Raw genomic sequence first — 20,496 nt, 5'->3', positions numbered from 1 at the left:
AACATTACAGCCTCTGTGGGTCTCCATCAATTTTCCAAAGTTTTTTATGGCAGTATGCCACAGAACAGTAGACTTCATGCACACAAAATGGTATGGTTTTATTCAGTGGTCATGGCTATACAGAGGGCCCTCTCAGCCCTCTCGGACTCTGAGGGAACCTCTCCTTTGAATTAGAAGGAGAAGGTCATTTGATCCCAGTGATGAATCAGCAACACAGGAAGACAAATTTCAGTGTAAACGCTGTGGGGGCATACCATTAATATACATTATACAGTATTGCAAAGTAAATTAAGATTCAGTTGTGTGGGATAGTCCACTGGGATCACTTAAATTAAGGATAACAGATAAATCAAAATATACCAAAATAATCATAAATCAGATAAAAACAAGAAAAAGCTGTTATGTGTCCAAAAAAGTCAGTATAATCCAATACTACATTTATCTTTATAGTAAATTTTATCTACAAAAAAACAAAGAAAAGTCTTATTTAAATCAGCTGCAGGTCTCTTTAATTTGTAATGAACCCACCTAGACAGACCTTTTTCATTTTTAAATCGTTTAGCAGTGAGCTGGAAAAGGAAGAGGATCACACAGCATGTAAGTCTGTCTGTAGTTCATTTCGGATCTGAGACGCAGATGACAGACTGCGATGTCAGAGACACATTAACACATATCACCTGAAATCAGAATGTAAAAGTCATATTTACTAAAACTTTTGCTCTTCGTTTCTGTGCCTGAAGCCATCCACTTCAGGCCATCCACTGTTTTCAATCAAGCTGGCTGATCTTAGACAAATCCTGGCTCAGAACTGCACCTTCTGACCTTTCCTTCACTCACAAAATTGTCCCAGTCACGGATTATGTAATTAGCTGCTGCTTTAGCAAATCATAACCTAATTACATGCAGACTGTGAGTGTGAATTGAACAGGCCAGAAAATTTGCCCTGTGATTTCAGGTAGATAATTCTCACATTCTGTGTCCAAGGATGAAAGCTTTAAGAACAATCAAATAAGCAAGAGATAATGTCCATCTACGGAATAATTATCAAGGATTATTCATGGATGATGTGGATTCCATAACCATTCAATGCACTGCACAGTCTTGCACAGTCGTTTAACTTATGTTTATGGACACCTCCTACATGTGTAGTTGTGTATGTAACAAATAAAATGTTGCCTGTGAAAAAAAGTTGTAGGCAATGACAGGTATGTTTGTGGTGATAGTTTTAAAGAATTTATGTTGCAGTTATGCCAAGAGGTGGTTTAAGTGATTGCTGACTGATTATTTGATAAAGCAACCCAGTACTAGAGAATGCAATCATAAAAGAATTTCCAGGCATTGTTCAAGATTTCATTAAAAGTGACCAAAACATGATTTTAATAATCAGAAACCCTGCTTAACAAAACCCTTCATATTCTGTTTTTGAATGATAATCAGTTGATATGCTCAGAGAATTTCATTTAAGTTGTCTATGCCCATGAGTGGAACCCAAAACAGTCATGCACAACATCAAGCTGAAATAAGAGCATACTCTCTTTCCATCCCTACTCAAGCTCACTGCTGGTCCACATGATTATCCCAGCATGCACCAGAGAAAAGGCAAGGAAACACCCAGGATTTCTTGGCAGGCCATCCCAGGTCCAAAACCCTAAAATATGCCGATCACATCTATGGGCAAATTATTCAAAGTCTCCAGTCAATGTGAGCTGCTAGTCTTTGAGTGATAATGAAAAAGGAAAAGCAAATAGGAAATGTTAAATTCAATCAGCAGGTGTTTCAAACTCACAACCTTCTTGCTGTAAGGCAATAACAGTCCTAACTACCGAACCACCATGCAAGAAATAGTCAGACAGTTTTAAATGTCGAACTCAAAATCCAAATAATTCAAGCAAAGTAAATAAAGAGCCATGTCGCAAACAAGAAATCAATATGAATGTTGAATAATGTAAAGAAATGGAGCTTGATGGGCAGGTTGATTAAAACACCATAAGACAGACGACTTGGTGAAAGAGGAGGAATGAAAGGCTTACGCTGTGTTGCATTGTCCTCCACACAACCCTCTGGGAGCAGCAGAGAAATGAGGAAGAAAGAGATTTAATTGGACATCGGAGAAATAGAGAGACCGAGAGAGAGAATAGAAGCAAAAGAATGTCTATTAGTTAGTGAAGCAAAAAGTTAAATGATAAATGGTGCTGCTGAAATATTCCATCCACCAGCCTCATCTCGCTGTGAGATTTACCACCTCAAACCATTTTATATGAATTTTACACTGTGAAATCAGTTTAAAATCCGCTGACATCAAATTTGATCTATTAAAAGATCCGGATCCGCATACAAACAGCAGCGTTAAATAGAGAGCTAGTCTAAAGTGATCCAACAGTTGTTATTACATTCATCTCAGCTTGGCAAAAATGTACACAGTGACTTAATGCTTGAGTGTCGAGTACAGATATATTATTTTAAGTGAGTAAGAAGTCTTACCCTGAGCAACCCAACCCAGAATATTTTTTCTTGTAAAAGAAGTTAGCCTGAGAGCATGTACAAATGAATTATTAAAGACAGTGAAATCTGTGGATTTTCTCTATATGGGCTTTTGCCTTTTCCTGTTTCTTTTTTTTCCTTTTTTTGGCATTTCTTTTGGATGTGCATGATATGAAGCAAAAATCAGGGTTTAAGTAAAAATTTATGTAGCTACCTATGGTGTTATTTTGTCATTCAGGAATAACATTTTAAAGATCTGGTCATGTTTTACACAGTCATTGTAGTGCATTTATCAAGTTTATCCCTTACAATAACAGCTACAGTTTGAGCAGCAGACCACTTCCAGAGACAGACACAGTACGGTTGGCAGGCTTTAATCTGCTTCTCTGCTCCTGCATATTTTCCATTTTAATCCTGTCAAACAACTTATACAGCAGAAGATTATCAACTGTTCCTTTTACTTAAAACGACAATAATATATTTAATAAATCAAATTGTTAATTGGACAGAGGATTACAGAAGTATTTGTTAAAAGGACTGGTCAAAGGGTCGATGGCATACAAATATGGTTTAATAATATTCAATCCATGACCTGACAAGTAGTAGTTGTTATTCAGATAACATATTTGTTAAATGGAAGAATGAAAAAAAAGATTCTTTTAAAACACTATGGTGCAAGTTATTACTAGGATGTTGTTAATTTTCTTAGCTTGCACCAATGAAGTTTGCCTTAAATATCAGTCCTCCTCTACATTCACACATGTGATGATACTGTAGCCTGACAAAGAAAACAATGGACAAGTTTAATGGACAATTTAATCCATATACATTTATGTCATATTTAAAATGTGGTCTTTATCGGGCCCCTATAAACATCTTGAGACATCACAGCTGCACAGATTTGGTAGTAAAAGGGGAAAGGATGCAAAGTTGTAGGTTACGTGTTGGCTACAGAGATCAGAGTGGCAGAGCCTGATTTAACAGCTTGTCAACTTGAGGTCCTGTGTGTAGTTATACACTGGAGCTTGACACAAACAGCCTCCCACACATTGTGTTTCAGTGGCATGAGGTGGTGTAATGGATCTTTTTATAGCCTCAATTAATGTCTTAGGATTTGCCATCGTCCTGATATGCGGTGGGTGGATGCTGAATCTGTTTTAGCCTCTTTGGGACTAATTCTCAGAGGAGTACAAATTCTGGGATAAGGTATTTTTTCTGATTAGGTACTCTTCATAATCTGTTCTAATGGTTTCTGCTTGTTTCTGGAGTATACATATTGTGAGAAATGAAGTATATATCCTAAACATATATATATATATATTATCCTTTGTGACATCTCTGCAAAATTTGGCACTAAGAACATCAGAACTGAAATATTTTAACATTGAGTACAGCACGGTGGTAGGCACACAGAATCTGGATTACATGAGCATGGATTTAAAAGGATTTTTCAAGGCCTATGTTTTCTATTTTCTGGCCTTAGGACTTGAGCCGTGGTAAGTTGGCCTTAAGCTCACAATGCCTCCACCAAGTCTGCCTCCATCAATAATAATTCTGAAATTCTCAGGTCACTCCTATACCGTTCTGAAAATCATGCAGGCTGTTAAAGACAAGGTGGGAAAGGAAATATTCAACTTCCTTTCTCACTCTAACTCTCTATTCTCAACTGATTCACCATTTGCAGGTAGAATATAAACTTCTTCAATAAAACGCATCATAAATTGGCTCTTTCAGCCTTAATTGGGCTTCAAAGTGAAAGTCCGGTAATTAGAGATTTATTTTGGGAACTTGTATTGGTTTTCTCTCACTAATGATTTGACCTAAGTTTAGTTTCTACTTTTCAGTTATCTCTCTCTAGGAAAGAATCTTTAAATTTTAATACAAAACAGTTTTAGTCCTGTTGTTTTTATATTATTTTCATTTCACCATTGAATCATTTATTTATATGTTTACCATTCACAGTTTACAATATCGCTCTGTACATACCAGTCTATCCAGGCTTGTTCCGGCTGCTGTGGTTGGCCTCTCTTCAGGGGTGTAGGGTCTGAAGCGTGTGCTGAACACATCTGAGATGCCACGTGCAGACCTGCCTATTCCTAATGGCTTTGGTTGGCCACACCCTTGGAAAACCTAAAATCAATAACAGTGGGAGATGTAATTACCACAGAGTGGGGGACAAGCACAAAGGGAAATTGAAAAAAAGATACAGACTAGCCAGTGTCTAAAATATGTTTAACATTCAGTGTCCTGAGGAAATTGCCTGCTTTTGCTACATTATCACAATATTCCTTCATTATTATGAGATGCGAGTTTCTCATTGCAGTGCTGAACATTTAGAAACCAGGTTATTAGCAGTCCCAAGATGCACCAACTCTGAACCGAGCCGAGGCTGCATCCATGTCTATTCCTTTGTGAAATACGCATCCATTTTGATCCCACAACAGTTGTAGTTTGCCTTCAACAATGACATTTTCCCTTGAAAGGCATGTGTCAGTTTGTTCACAGCACCATTTCTGGTCTGTGATTTGAGATAGAAAATCATATAGAGCCAGCCTGGAACCAATGCTGTCTATCAGTGCAGGAGTCTCCTTTTACAGGAAGTGTCATATTGTTGGCAAGAAAAAATAAAAAGTAGAAGGGATGCAATTGAAATCCATTTTACAATCTGACATGGTGCCCTCAAAATGAAACAAAAACTCATATATTTGACCAGGATTTCTAGGGCAAACCCCTTTTGGGCTGCAACAAAAGCTTATCACACATTGCAATAAATATCAGCGGATATAATGTGAAAAAAATGAAAGAATTTGTTTTTAATGTTGCAGATAACATATCTCTTTTATATTTAATATCCCCATGTCAATGAGAATTGTCACCATGACTATTATCACTTAGAAAAATGCAGAACATCGGCATGTAATTAATGTAATTACAATTAGACAGAAAATAACTGTATATTTCAGAGAACATTGTACTCTTGGACTAACGTCCAATTTTACAAAGAGAGAATTATTATCCTTTACTCATGTACAAGTTGTTTACAAAAAGTGAAGTGCAGATGTGTTATTACTTTTAACTTTATGTTCATCAACATGTAGCTCATATAGGTTCATTGTGGGTATTGTAGATAGATTGTTTTCTGATGGCTTGGTCTTTACAGGCTCTTAGGCCCCAAACAGCACTAGCTCATTAGCATTCCTCTCTGGCCTGTCTTGCTGTGTGATGGAGCACTCTAATGTGCTACATGGCTGTCAAGACAAGAAGCCAGCTTTTCTCTAATATTTATCAATGCTTCAACATGATTACAATTCCACTATCCTGTGCATCACACGAGCAAACCGTTTTTCCAATAGGTCCATGCAGCAGGAATGAACATCCGGTGCAATGTAGCCTGACATATTCTGCCAAGCTTGGTGATTAGAGAAGGACTACATATGGTTAAAATGTGAATGTGGGGAAAGATTGTAATCTCAGAGCAATCCCTCAGCCAAGCACAAGCTTGTTAGGATGGAGCACATACGATGGGTGAAGTTGAAATATTCTCACCTCTGGATGCAGAAAAGAATGTGTCATCTAATTCACAATGACTTTGTGACTATGGAATGGAGATTGGCCAGAATACACCACAAGATCAGAATAAAAAGTTAAACCGAAAAAACTGCCCTTTGACAAAAAAGGCAATAAAAAGCATCCTGTCTGCTTCAAATTTTAAACTCTTCCTAAGACTGATAAGAAATTAGAACTTTAAAAGGGAAATTAGTTCAATTTCCCGCTTGTTAAACCATCTCTTATGAAGATCACTTTTATATCCAACTAACTGGTTGCCAGTTACATTTCAACCATCCAAGGCTTCCAGTCATACACCATGTTTACATTTTAACCTACAGTATAATAGTATTTATCACCCAAATTATGAGAACTCAGGTGAAAATGTTGTGAAAAGTATATTATGCTCATTATTTAATCTGTTACATGATCTGCTTTTACCCCTTAGCTTTTCTTTTCTCGTTTTGTACAGCATTGCTGCAATTGTCCTGTCATGGAAATTTTTATGTTATGCCTTGAAATAATCAAATGAAAAACAGTTCCAAAAATTTAATTACCAAGTCTAAAGTAGTTCTTGTATGCATTGTTTGCAATGTGAAGATGTGCTACTTTCTGAAATCACACCAGAGCATGGTGAACAAAGCGAATTCAGAATCCAGTACCTTGGCTGACACCTGCATGCTGTTGTCCTGCATGGTCATGATGGCCTCAGAGATCTTGATGTCGACTGGCTCAATGACTGTTTCAATGTTGAAGGGTCCCTGCAGTCTGTCTGCCACCAGTAACATAGCATCTGTCATAACACAGAGGACACATGTCAGCTCAGAGATATTAAACACACACAGAAATGTTACTGCTTTCTGTTTACACAAACACACACACACACACACACACGTCAATATGTCCATGTCTTCTTTGAGGATTCACATTGCTCAATGCAAAACCTGCAGGGAGCCCTGCTCTATCATGTGTCTGTGACATGGGTCTAACGCTACAAAGAATGATGCCTTCTCCAAATGTGTTGACAGCCAATAATTACAAACACAAAAGGAACCTGCCAGCACCTTCATGTAAACACACAAACACGGTGTTTGAAAAAGATAGGCAAATAGAGGAACCAAGAAGATGTGGGACATCAAGTATAAGTTAAATGTAAGTATGCCTACAAATAGCCTATACATAAAACAAATCATTAATTTGCATCCATATGACTTATGATTTATTCATGTATTAGCATTAGTAATTCTAAATTGGGAAAGTTTATCAATAGATTCATGAATTCATGTCTATGTATCATGCTGTTAATTATTTTTAATGACATCTCAGACACTCAGTACTTAAATTAATTCTTTCTGTAAAACATAAATTCCATAAGACACCAAAAGCATGAAAACACCCAGAGTCTCACATCTAATCCTGTCTTCACAAAACAGCAGAGCCATGACCTTATTTGTCTGTGTGAGCCTTGGTATGAATCAATATCTAAAACAGATTACCCACCAAACTGTCACGTTTCATTTTCATTAAAACAATGCGATTTTAATATGTTCACACGGAGGGATGGTACTATTGATTGTGTTAGGCTGGGAGATGTCAGCGGTGAAAATAATGTATTTGATATTTTCATTAGACTCTATCTTGTCTCTCAGAAAAGTAATTAAAATCCACCAAGTCTTGTTTGAGGGGTTAGCACCGGTTAAGTGATAAGGGCAGAGAACAGCGATATCGAGAAGACTTCCATCTCTGTGCAGTGACATTTGCAGGAATGTGGACCAATCACGAAAAAGCCTATTTACCCCTAAGGGAGCTGCTCCCTGCAAAAGGGCAGCAGAAATACAGTTCCTCATCCCCTCAAGTCTTTAGCTGTAACAGAATGGCAGTGTGAATCATTAGATCATAAGTGATCATAACTAGAGCTCTGCTGCAGCACGATCATTGGCCTCTAGTGCAGCTCTATAGGCTTAAGGGGCAAATCCTCATAACTCACACCCTACTGTGACACTGGTAACAAGCAGCACTTCCATCATCCCTGTTGGCTTGGACCAGGGCTTCAAATATTAGCAAAGTGACTGTATCCACATATAAACTGCCAAAACTTCCAGATAGCTCCTGTTGAAATTTGTTCAAGCCAGCTATATAGTCTGTAATCGGAATCCTTTTGTTGAAATACATGTATTCTGACTAGCATGCGATTGTTCTTTCACTTGAAATTGAATTCAGAAAACTGTCTTGTCACAAAGTCAGTTAACACAAATAAGATTCATATTAATTTCAGTTTATCAAAGTATTAAATAAAAAAAAAAAATAAATATCAGGAATCAGGTAGAAAAAAGAAGTCTTTGAAATCACACTATATGTTCATTTAAAAAAGAAAAAGCTAAATAAATCAAAACAGCCTGGCACAGCCTTTAGTAAACATAACCCAAACAGATGAGTAAATATTGTTTTTTTTATTTGGCATTGTTTCCAGCTGTGGATTTGATTCACTAGTGAATATTTACAGCAGCAGGGGAGTGTGTGTGGAATCAACTCAGAATAAAGCACAGTGCCCAGGTTCATCATAATGAAGCGACATGTCGGTCAATGGAAGTCTGTGGCACACAGGCAATACAGACAATACTTGTTCACAGGATCAATTCATTATTAGCTTTAGTCTTCTTGACAATCTTGTTGACAGTAGGAAAAATATAATAAATATCAACAGCTAAGTTATCTCTTATAACTGGTGATGATTTGTTGTTTCAGCACAGTTGACAATTCAGTCTCAAAACAACACCAGTGAGCTGTGGGGAAAAACTGCACTGCAGCCTGGTGTGGAAACTTTAATTTATTCCACAAGAAAAGCTTAGGAGCCTTAGAATAGACAAACAAGATCAGTGGAGTAAGTCAGGTATGCCTTTCACAATTACAGTGTAACATGCTGGCAGTGGGGAAAGCCAATACTATTCAAGAGTGTCCTGACCAGTCTGGGCAGAATGAGTTTGAGCTCCTGCCCTCAGGCTGGCATTTCAGAGAGCCTGTCATGAGACCTAAGGAACATAAAGTCTCCCTCCTCTCAGTGACTTTTGACAGGGCAGGATATTAAGCTCATGCACTTGACTGGAAGGAGTGATTTAGAGGACAGGAGAGTACAAAGGGCAGGGCACTGCCCTGTTTTAAGAGGGGTGAATTAAAAGCATAACAACTAATACTCAAACCTTGTATTGCCAATTAACATTGAATTAAGTTATAATAATATCCTGGGGCCCTATCTCAGTCCAACAGAACTGTGTGACCATTTGCTGCTACCAGCCTCATCAAAAAAGAGGCACAGACAGTACATTTAAATACATTTCTGTAGTATTTAAAAGTACAAAAAGTAAACACAAACACCTCCACCAATGAAGTTCAGCCAAAGATTTTTTTTGTACGTGTTTTCCAACCAAATATTAGAAGAAAGAACAGATGTTAGAAGAAAGAATAGATTTGGCTAAAATGGCTGATGATCAGTTGATGAGATTTTGATGGTGATTTCAGTTTGGATCAGCCCAGATAAAACTATTATTGTGTTAAAGACAGAATTATTGTTATATTATATTATATTATATTATATTATATTGTATTATATTGTATTGTATTGTATTGTATTGTATTGTATTGTATTGTATTGTATTGTATTGTATTGTATTGTATTATATTATATTATATTATATTATATTATATTATGTATGACATTAAGATGTTATTTCTTCTTTGACTGAAATCTTAAGGACTGATAATGGCAAACAGAAAACGTACTAATGGTACCCTTTTGGTACATTTGATTATTGTAATATTCAGTGTTTTCATTTCATTTCATATTCTGGTACTGTGCTGATTTACTTTATGCGTACAATTTTCATCTTTTTATCTCTGTCTCTGGTCTGTTCGTGATCTGATGTTGCATGTGTTTGGCTGTTTTCAGCCAACCTTTTCTGTCTACACACACTGAGAGGTTTAAATGGAAAATCCAAGGCTAACAGAGTCAAATTAAAATCAGCAGTTATTTGGGATTGTAGTGAAGCCAGACAATTTGGAGACAGATGATTATCTCAATTCATGACCCAGGTGTGATTAAACAACAACTATGACTAGTAAAACTGATGCTCTGTTAAGATGTTTCACAAAAATTGTAAACACTTGTATTCAGCCCGTCCTAAACATCAACCAACATGTTAAACCAAGAACGACTCCCCCTGAGCCTTCCAACCCACAAACACTACTACACTACTAACAATTTAGTGCTTACAGGAGTTTGAGAATGTTGATTCAGAAATTCATTATATTAACTTATATTTTATTCTTCCAAATAATCATGTGTCAGATTGTATCTGAGCTTATGGTGTACAGACTGACTAGAGCTACAGACAGACTCCCCTCTTCTGTCTGTACCTTTGAAGAGCACTCCTGTTTGTTTACTCTGAAGTCTCAAATTAGGCGTGATGCTTGGTTAGATTTCCATCAGGAGCTGGTTGGAGGTCACTGCACGGGACCAGCACGAGTCCTGTGAAGTCTTCAGGTGTCTATGTTTACCAGAGCACTGCTCTATTGCAACCACAGAGAAAGCCTCATGAGATTCAGTGAGAGTAAGGGCAGGGGGGGAAAAAAATCATTCCATGAAAGACCTCAATGATAGCCACTGCCGAGTTCTGACAACCTATTTTTCATATAGCCTAATGAATATTTGATGGATTATGAGTATGAGCCACCATATGAATGGCTATGTGGAAGGTTTGCTTCTACATGCTTAAATAACTTCTCCAATTATGTCACATACAGGAGTACTTTTTAAAAAATGATGGGCTGTTGATGAACATCATCTTAAATATTAATCAGTTCTAACCATAAATTATAACAAGGGCAAACAAAAATATATTAGAATGCCAGGCTATGCTCAATGTTGTATGCTCAACAATGCTTGTAACTCATATTATCTATAGTGCTTGCGATCATCACGGTGTAGTGAAAAGAGTATTAAAGTACTGTACTTATCCGGAACCCTGTTTGCATCCAGCTGAATCCACACTCGGTGAAGAAAAAGTACATATTGTTGGAAAACACTAAGTCTCATAATTCTATTTGGGGAAATCATTTCAAGATTCCCAAACAACACTTGCTTATTTTGTTTCTCTTTCGTGTAGACCAACTGTAACTTTCAGCTTGTTATATCCAAAGAGTTAACTTTGAAGAGAGACCAGAAACAGGACTTTCTGTAAAAGAGCTCAGTTAACCATTTTATTTTGGGTAGGTTATTTTCAGACTTGCAGACACTAATAGCGAAGCTTGTTTAAATTTCTCTGGTGAGTGTTCAGACTTAAATTCAGTTTGCGCTCAGGGGAAAGTTGTGTTTCTGTCTGTCTACTGAGCAGCAGATATGGATTACCAACAAACAGTTAAAAAGATTTTTAGAAATATGAGATTTATTGACTTTAAATTCCTGAAGGTGTATGCACACTGAGAGAATGCTAGTTTAAAAGTCTTTATATTTCCACCTTTTCCTTTCTTTGTTGTGGCTTCTCCAACATTACTCCTTTACAGGATCTCTAACCTCTAACTAATACATGGATTTACAAATGCTTTTCTGTTTCCCCATTTATCTGCCATTGACCTTGACTGATATCTATTTCATTTGGCATCAGTTTCATGTAACGATGAAATAATTCTTACATCCCGTGTATTAACAAATAAACAATCAATTTGTACCACCATTCATCCATCTACCCATTGATGGACACAGTGGGTTTTATTGGCTTGGTTGTTTACTGCTGGCTGCATGCTGCCAACTTTTTTTTGCTTCAGGCCTCACGCCTGGTTATTTTCTAATGGAAAGGCACTCCTTTTTTTTGTCCTCACCCAGAGGGACTTGGAATCACTCCAACAAGCTACCTGCAGAGTCCCTTGGGGAACACAGCAGTCATTCATATGTGAATCTGTGACAAATCAACAACTTTTATGTGAACATGTCGAGGAACAAATGAAGGGTATTCTTAATCATCAGGAGCATTTCTGAAGCCCTTGATTTTTACTTTCAGCACAATTTTGTTGACGTACACAGGTGTTACCGCCATGTGTTTCTGATGCCAGCAGTAGCTCAAATTGCTGCTTTTACTTTTGGTCACCAAACAGCCAATAAGATTTTAATATGGTGAGTCGTGCTGGACTGTTACATGAATACACCCACTGTAAGATAAATCTCTGTCTCCCACTGCTGGACTCATCCTGACGAGGTACCTGTAAAATCAGTCATAATATATGTGCTCTCATTTCTTGGCCATTGCAGAGATAGTTTAAAAGATTAACACTGACTAGAAGCAAGACTGTGCCCTCACATCATTTGTATTTTTTCTGACATGTACTGATCCAGGCACATTGTTTATTTCCTTAAAATACGATGGGTAGCAGAACTGTCTATTGAGATTTGCCTAGGTTAATCTCATGGCCATAGAAATTTTGTGAGTGCGTAGAAATTAATGAGTTCCCTTTCCATTTGCTTGCCGTGGTTGGGGTCACTCCGAGATTTCCGTATAGTGGGAAATCTTGGCCTCTTTCACACCGCATTTGCCAAACTGGCGCGAGTTGTTACTGGGCTCTGCCTGACTGCTCCGGAGTCAATGGGCAGACCACAGTGTCAAATTCAGAGTGCAGGAATGGTTCATTCACATTTAGACTGCGTTCGAATTCATCTTGTGTGACCTTGCCTATAGGATTTAAAGGCACATCACTATCCCAATTATATAGCCCCAATGTCACATATGGTCTGTCTGTCAATGACAAAGAGCTTAAAGAAAAAGTGTAAAGCACCAAAGTATCAAATGGTGTAATATATTTCAATGTGAAGTAAAATAGTAATTCTGTTTTTTTAATATCGAATACATTTTGAAATCACTCAGACTCAGTCAGTTTGAGAGTTTGCCTTTCCTATATGTTTGCAATGAGCCACAGCGATTGTCTTTTCAGTGCTGACATGAATTAATTTGTGAATAATTCTGTTGTATCGGAAATGATGAACATAATGCAAGGAGGAGTCTGCCCAGTGATGAGTTTCAGTGATGAAAACTGAAAGAATAATTTTCACCATCTGCCAGTGCAAACTAGAGAAAATGTCTGCATACAAACACTATGTATCCAACAACACAAGTTGATGACACCCAGCACACATTTACAGAGACTGATGTTTACTCCGTTGCTGATGGTTTCTCAACATGCTCGGAATTGCACTGTTGACAGGCGTTTTATAAAAACAGCGTATGACTTACATCGGTTTTTCTAAACTCCTCCTACAAGTCTGTCGAGCAGCGAAGATGACAAACTTCAGATTGAGAAATATTCATAACTTTATGTCTCGCTTATAATATTGATTGCATAGAAAAAGACAAAGTTTATACGATAACACTTTGTACTGAATTCACATTAACCAACAAATTCCCTTAGAAGTTTGTTTATTTCTATGTGCAAACCACATTACTGCTCTGAGTAACACAATGAACATGGCCAGTAGTTTCAACTGAAATGACAAAAACAACTTTGTAAGTACATCCTCAATCTAGAGAGTAGCTCCATGTCAGGCGGACATGATAAGTGCGTCACTGAGCACGCTCAGGGACACGGTTCCTTGTTTACATGCTTTGCTGGTTTGACAAGCTGAGAGGAGAAGTACACCGGCTTTGTTCAGTGAGGGAATCTGTCACCTAAATACAATAGTTTGACTCTTTGATGTCTTCTCTGTTGCTGCTGTCTCTTTTCTTTCTTTTTTCTTTTTTTCTTTTTGTTTATCACAGGCATACAATTGCTACACAGAAGTACCTGCAAAGAATTCAAATGCCCTGTTGCAGATTACACCAGTTCAAAACAAAGTATGAACACTGAAACAGGGAAAAATACAGGTCATAATGGTAAATAGAAACATGAAAGACCAATTGTTTGAACAAACGGTTAATATTTGAATTATTTAAAAATTTGTGCATTTACCATTTAAGTTTAACGGATTTATTTTTCACGATTAAAATTACTGTTTCTATTTTGAGCGGCATCATGACTCAACATGTATTACTGCTGACAGATCTGGGTTGGATTTATGACCGCAACTCATGAAATTTAGGTATAGGATATTAAATGGTGACTTGTGAATATGACATAATCCATTTTAGCCTTACAATGACCTGTTGACTTGTCCAAAGAGTCTCCCTGTCTCTCCTTAATAAGATAAGATAAAATAAGATAAGATTTAGAGGTAGGCATCGATAATAAAATAAAATAAAATAAATAAAATTTACAAACAATTTGCATAAGTGTAGGAGAGAATAGTAATAGTAATATAATAAATAAATAAAACACTATGTACAAAAGAAAGCAGCAGTTGCACATGGGATAATAAATTGCACAGTGGAAAAAAAACATTATTAAAAATTATTACACAATATTAATTAATTAATTAATATTAATTCTCTTAACTCAAGAACATTAAATGCCTCCAGAAAGCATGTGAAAAACAGAGCAGATGATATGAAGTCAGTTGATAGTCATAAGCAGAACTGCAATATCTGCATGATTCAGGTAGTGTCAACACCTTCATTATTATTATTTTTTTTTTTTTCACTTGCATTAATGTTGTGAACAGAGTAAGCAGACCATAACCCGATTGAGAGGGGCCACCCACCAATCTTTGAAGGTAGTCTTTGGATATAAACACAACTTATGTAAACCAATAATACTGAAACAAATATGTAAGAGCACCATGGCTTGCTGTAGTGAAAAAAATAAATAATAAAGCAAAAATTCTTCTTATGTCAAATACAAGCTGTGTTCCTCAACGGGACTGGGATAAACAGCCTGGTGTGGCATAGCGTGCTTTTCTGTTTTTGACACCAGGATCCCAGTCAGTAGGACTAAGGTACAAGCGATGGAAGAGGTGTTAATCATTTTGAAACTGTCAGCACCCTCAAACTGCCCTTTTGTACCAACAAGACCACTGAGCTCCCTGGTCTGTCTTAGATGTGTAGAGTGTTGGTGGATGAAAACACACAGAGATTACGAACATTTTACAGTACTGTGTGATGCATTTGTGTTTTAGTTTAAGTATCACAGTAGAAACTGGCTTGCAGATGTTTATCAATTAAACAAAAATACACTGAAGTGACAAAAGCTCCAAAACAGTTCCACTGTTCCATCAGGTTTGATACAATTTCAATATCCTGTCTCCCACAAAACAGAAACCTCCATTCTTCTCATTTGTTAAACTTTTTGAAACACATCCAAAATAAAGTTCATGTTCATCTCAAAGAAATAGGCTGTGTAACAAGTGTGAAACAATCCTTTCACTCCTACTCAGAGCACTCCTGTCTAAACACAAACACTGCCAAACCACTCTGCTAAAAGATGTCAGAGTCAGTTTCCTGTAACTTTTTTTCCAGACTGCAGCTGCAAGAAGTGAATCAATTGCAAAAGACTCAATAACTCGTCAACATATCTGTCTTTGGGGAGCCTCCAGAGGTTTTCTCTCATGCACTTACAGCTGGATTGTAGCTCAATAACAGCACAAGCAAATATTTCTTGAGAGGGCTTTTTTGTCTTTTTCTTTTCTTTCCTGTTTTTTTTTAATGGCTTTGAGCTATGTCTGGATTACTTTAGCTCATCTGAAGTCTCAAACACCACGTCTGTTGCTCCTCACATATGAATTCCTATGTTTTTTTATATATATATTAATACTTTTCTATAGCCACAGCTGCAAGACACTGCTGCTTCTCATGGGAAACTGTTTATTGCTGTGTGCTGGCCTTCCAGTCCTTTGTTTAATCTTAACGCAAAACATGTGATTATGTTTAGGTAAAGGCAGGAAACCAACTGTTTTGAGGGTACAGGAACTTTCAGTATGTGGTAAGTCAAGAAAATTTCACGTCTCATAGTACTAAAATTAAGGTTAAAGGAATACATCAACATGTTGTGAAATATGCTTAGTAGCTTTCTCGCTGAGAGTTACAGTAGATGAAAAGATTGATATTCCTCGGAACGGCATCAGTCTTCTCATCTAAATCTTGCCAAGAAAACAAATGTACGCTTCCCAAAATGTCAGACTAGTGCATTAGGTGTATGTGATTTGAAATGGCTAAAACATGCAATAATGTTGTAAAACAATACACTCAACAATGCCTAACAACATACTTTCCAGAAATATTAAAATTGAGGATAAAATCCTTCTATCCATTTCTATACTTGCTTTATCCCTCAGGGTCGTGGCGAGGCAGGGGGCTGGTGCCTATCTCAGTTGACTACAGGCGAGAGGTGGGGTGGACCCTGGACTGGTCACCAGTCAACTGCAGAGCCAATTGACTGGCCAATCACACGCTCACATCTAGGAGCAATGTGGAGAAGCCGAGTAGCCTAATGTTTCTAGTATGTTTCTGGGATTGTGGGAGGAAGCCAGAGAACCAGGAGAAAACTCACGCAGAGACCGGGAGAACATGCAAACTCTGCACAGGAGGGTTCAGATCCGGACTCAAACCCAGAACCTTCTTGTGGTGAGGCAACAGTGCTAACCATCGCACCACCGTGCTGCCCATGAGGATAAAATGTAGCAGGAATAACAATGTGTATGTTTGTGGAAGCAATAAAAATATTAAATAAAACATAGTTGGTCATCAGCTGTGGTCAATCATAATTTTGAGAAAATGATGTGTTGCTTGTATATAAAGTGCAGCTGCATAACCATTCCTGCCTCATATACAGAAAAGCAGCATCTTGCAGATTTTGCACCAGCAGCAGCAATTATAAAGATAAGATACTGGTTGTTGATTATGTTGAGGATATGGAAATATGGAAATCACTTCCACTAGGCTAAGTGAGTCATCCCCCAACCTTCAGCTCTCTGACAGGCAGAAAGCCAGTAGCTGGCCTGTTTGTTTCTGTCATGTCTGTTTCAGAGACCATCACGCTTAATAGTCAGTTTGAGTGTCTGTGTGTCTGTTAGTGTGTGTATGTGTTTGTGTCTGGTGACTGTCTCAGGTTTAACTTAAAGACATAGTATGTCATACCTCTTGAAGACCATTGAATAGCTCTACAATTAAACTGTATAAATGCTGAGTGACAGAGTTTTTGGTATAAAAGATAAAATATTTTTAGACTTTACAGCTACACTGCAGTAAAGTAGAGTTATAGCTTAGTTTTGAGCAAGCAATCTATATCATTTAAAGTAAAGCACTGCCATAATGTTTGTATAATCTCACAGACATCACAGAAAGTCCTTCCTGGAGGACAGAAAAAAATGTTGGCTTGAATTCTCACAAACTGGGGGGTGTTGTGGGAAGGTCCGGTTACATTGGGATACAATCCATGCAATTAAAAAGAAATGAGCAAATAAAATCAATGAGGATCGCTTACACTGTGGTGTCAAAGAACTCAACAGAGGACAACACAAGACTATATCTTAATTAGGAAAAATAATGTGTACTCAGGCACAGCCAAGTGCGTGCAGAAAGGGAATACAGTGGTATTTACAAATCACTTTAAAGATAGAACGAGTTCAGTAAGTTTATTGCAAATCAAATAAAACAGAGTATACAGTTCACAAAGCCCCTCCCTCCATGTTTACATTTTGGCCTGGCACATAAAATGAAAAAGCTAGTAGATTTAATGCTTGGAATTTTTGGTAAGAGAACAGAAATTACATTTGTGAGTGTTAAACACAAATGCAGTAGTTAGAAATTTGACATGCAAACTTTAATTAGATCAAGATATTGTCCACAACCAGCAGCCAGAAATGCCAAACAAGAAGCATCCTGTTCCAACAACCTACAACAAGAGCTGCCTACCAAGGAAAATGTGTGAGACTACTGAAAAAAAGCAGCATACTAATGCTAGTGCTACAACTACTGGAAAACTGTTTCCTGCCTGACTGTGCTGATCCAGGATGAGGTGAGATTGTGGGTGACCGCCTTGCACTTGACCTGAGCAACTCCCTGTCCTTGCAGTTTTACTGTGACTTCTTTTCAATGTTGACGACAGACATGCTGATATGATGAAATGATACGGTGCTCTTGGTATCCAAACATTCCCTGCCAGTTTAAACCGAAGATTTACAAAACTGCAAAACAGTTTAAGAGAAAGGCTAGAAAGGCTGCAGCATTGTAAATCTCCCCATCTCGAGTGGAACACAAGCCTGGCTGCTGGTGTTGCTGTGACTCAGCTTGTGAAATGGCAAGTGTTTTCAGTATAATGTTATAGCCTAGTGTGTGTGTCTGGATGCTGGGTGTTAAGATGATTTCACTGGAAGTCAGACAAAGGGATATCCTTGGAAGAGAGCGTCAATTTTACTGAGTTTAAACACCCTGTTGGTGAAATTTTAGACAATAGATGATACCTCTGAGGTCCTGTTCACTTGAACGCAGCATAGAGCTGTGCTACAGAAAAGCTGATGAAAACACTTAAGAGGCTTTGCTATGGAAATGATAAACTCTCATCTCTTCTATAGTCACAGTGCTCTAAACTGGGAGGTTTGTTGCAGATTATTTAGCAAGTAGTTGCGTGCGTCAACTTGTTGTTAATACCTCAAAACCACCCCTTTTAAAAATCTTAATTCTATTGCACCCTGATATTTACATCCCCTGGGGAGTAGAACAGCCCAGTAAGTTAGTGAAATCCTAATGCTTGGGCTCCGCTTAGACCTGTTAATAGTAAGCAAGAGAGCTTGCAACATGCTAACAACTGCAGTCTACATTAAGGCAAGGCTGAAGAAGACACCACTCTTCAAAGTCTTTTGATGCCAAGTAGGCCTATTGCTCTGCATGCACACAGCTTCAAGATGTTGAGAAATCCACAGCCTGACAGGCCTGCTGTGCTTTGTTATAGCTGCGAAGCTATGTTTGGACATGTGCTGTTTTAAAAAGGAGTTTATCAAACAGCCAATTAATAGTTACCATTAATTTTTAATACTTGCCTGTCAAAAATGTTGCTGATCATAGTGTAAGCCTGAAAACCTACAGTAGTGTGAGAATAACTGAGTCCTTTCTCTCTCTCTCTCTCTCTCTCTTTGAGGGTATTTTAACAAGGTGCTGACAAGAAAAATGATAATGATGTGTCTGTCATGATGCAGAGCCCAGTAAATTTGTCATGATGGCAGGTGACTGATGGTCTGGTATCCTCCATTGGCCAAACCCTGAATTCTTTCCTTGAACATTTGAAACATGCACACATGCATGCACGCGCGCGCACACACACACACACACCCAAAAGTCAGGATGTCATTGCTCAATATAGGTAAATCACATCCTTCGTCATGGTTGATGCTCATTGTTCACTGACATCTGTCGTTACAGTAATCTTTACAAACTACTGATGTAACTTTGGTATTGATGCTGGAATCATTCCTCTTCTTCTCCATAGCTATATGTAGGCGACAGCAAAGTATCCACCAAGGTCATTATTGTGTCAATGTTACACAGATAAACAGTGGTGGCACATTTGTTCGACTCTCCCCCAGTTTATATGCTTTCACTAAAATCATGTGCGGCTATCATTTTGTTACAGATTGCCTTGAATTTACTTTCAGTCTCAGGCTTGTAAGTCTTCCCGATTTGTTTTGGTGTTAACAGTGTGTCTCCTAAATAGCTCTCACATTTTAATGGCCTTGTGAAGGATTTAGAGAACTTGAGCAAAAGTTCACTTCAGTGGCTTGACATGCTAACAACTAAAATCATGTTCTGCTGTTACTGGTTTTATTCATTTTCATCCTTTCTTCTTATTGATTTAATTTCTGCTGCAAATTCCCAAAGCCAGAGCTTCTATGTGATATGGAGAGAGAATATTAAAGTAAGAAAGAACATTTATTCTTATCTAGTTTTGACAGTATCTTACAACCTTTACACAAGTATTTGTGAGAGTGCAGGAAAAATATAGCATGATGTATATATTATAACAGCAATTAAATGATCTCTAAATAAGTGAATATGCATTACACTACACACAAGACCGACTCAAGTGTTGCAACTACAGTCTCTTGTTTTACATTTTCAGCAGAGGAAAAAGATACAATGTATACTCTGCTTTATTTCAAAAGATGAAACACATATTTTCGTGGGGGAAATGATGACAGATCCGGATCTTCATTTTTCTAACAAAATGGAAAATAAGCCATTTGATCTGAATCTGAACAAGGCGTGCTCCAATTATTGTTCTGTGCTTGCCAAAAATTGTTATCTAAAGACATGTCAGCAACAGTGGTTCATGTCACCATGGGTTTTGTGTTTTGGGAATGAATGCAAAGAACATTTCTGTAAGTTTTTAATAGGAAGCAAGAAGACAACATTAAGTTCATTCAGTGCTGTAGTTGTTCTCCAAGTTGTGATTATTGAAAACTTGACACACTTTAAAGATTTTGTGTTTAGTCCAACAGTTGCTATATAGCCATTTAACCAGGGCCTGACTATTTTAGATTCTATATTTATTTTATAATTCAGTTAG

At 37.6% G+C, this 20,496-nt stretch overlaps 1 protein-coding gene across 1 annotated transcript in view; it reads right to left on the bottom strand.

Annotated features, from left to right (window-relative positions):
* LOC124059814 (glypican-6-like) overlaps positions 1 to 20,496 on the bottom strand; it is a 124,284-nt gene that overhangs the window by 21,745 nt on the left and 82,043 nt on the right. The window contains exons 5-6 of the mRNA XM_046390196.1: positions 6,690 to 6,820; positions 4,468 to 4,611 (exon numbers count right to left, since the gene is read on the bottom strand). Coding sequence (XP_046246152.1) covers positions 4,468 to 4,611; positions 6,690 to 6,820 — 275 coding nt within the window. The remainder of the gene's footprint in view (positions 1 to 4,467; positions 4,612 to 6,689; positions 6,821 to 20,496) is intronic.

Source organism: Scatophagus argus, chromosome 1, assembly GCF_020382885.2.
Source record: "Scatophagus argus isolate fScaArg1 chromosome 1, fScaArg1.pri, whole genome shotgun sequence".
Lineage (NCBI taxonomy): Eukaryota > Metazoa > Chordata > Actinopteri > Scatophagidae > Scatophagus > Scatophagus argus.
Note: the sequence above shows the minus strand (reverse complement) of the source record. Positions and strands in the feature narration are given on the sequence as shown.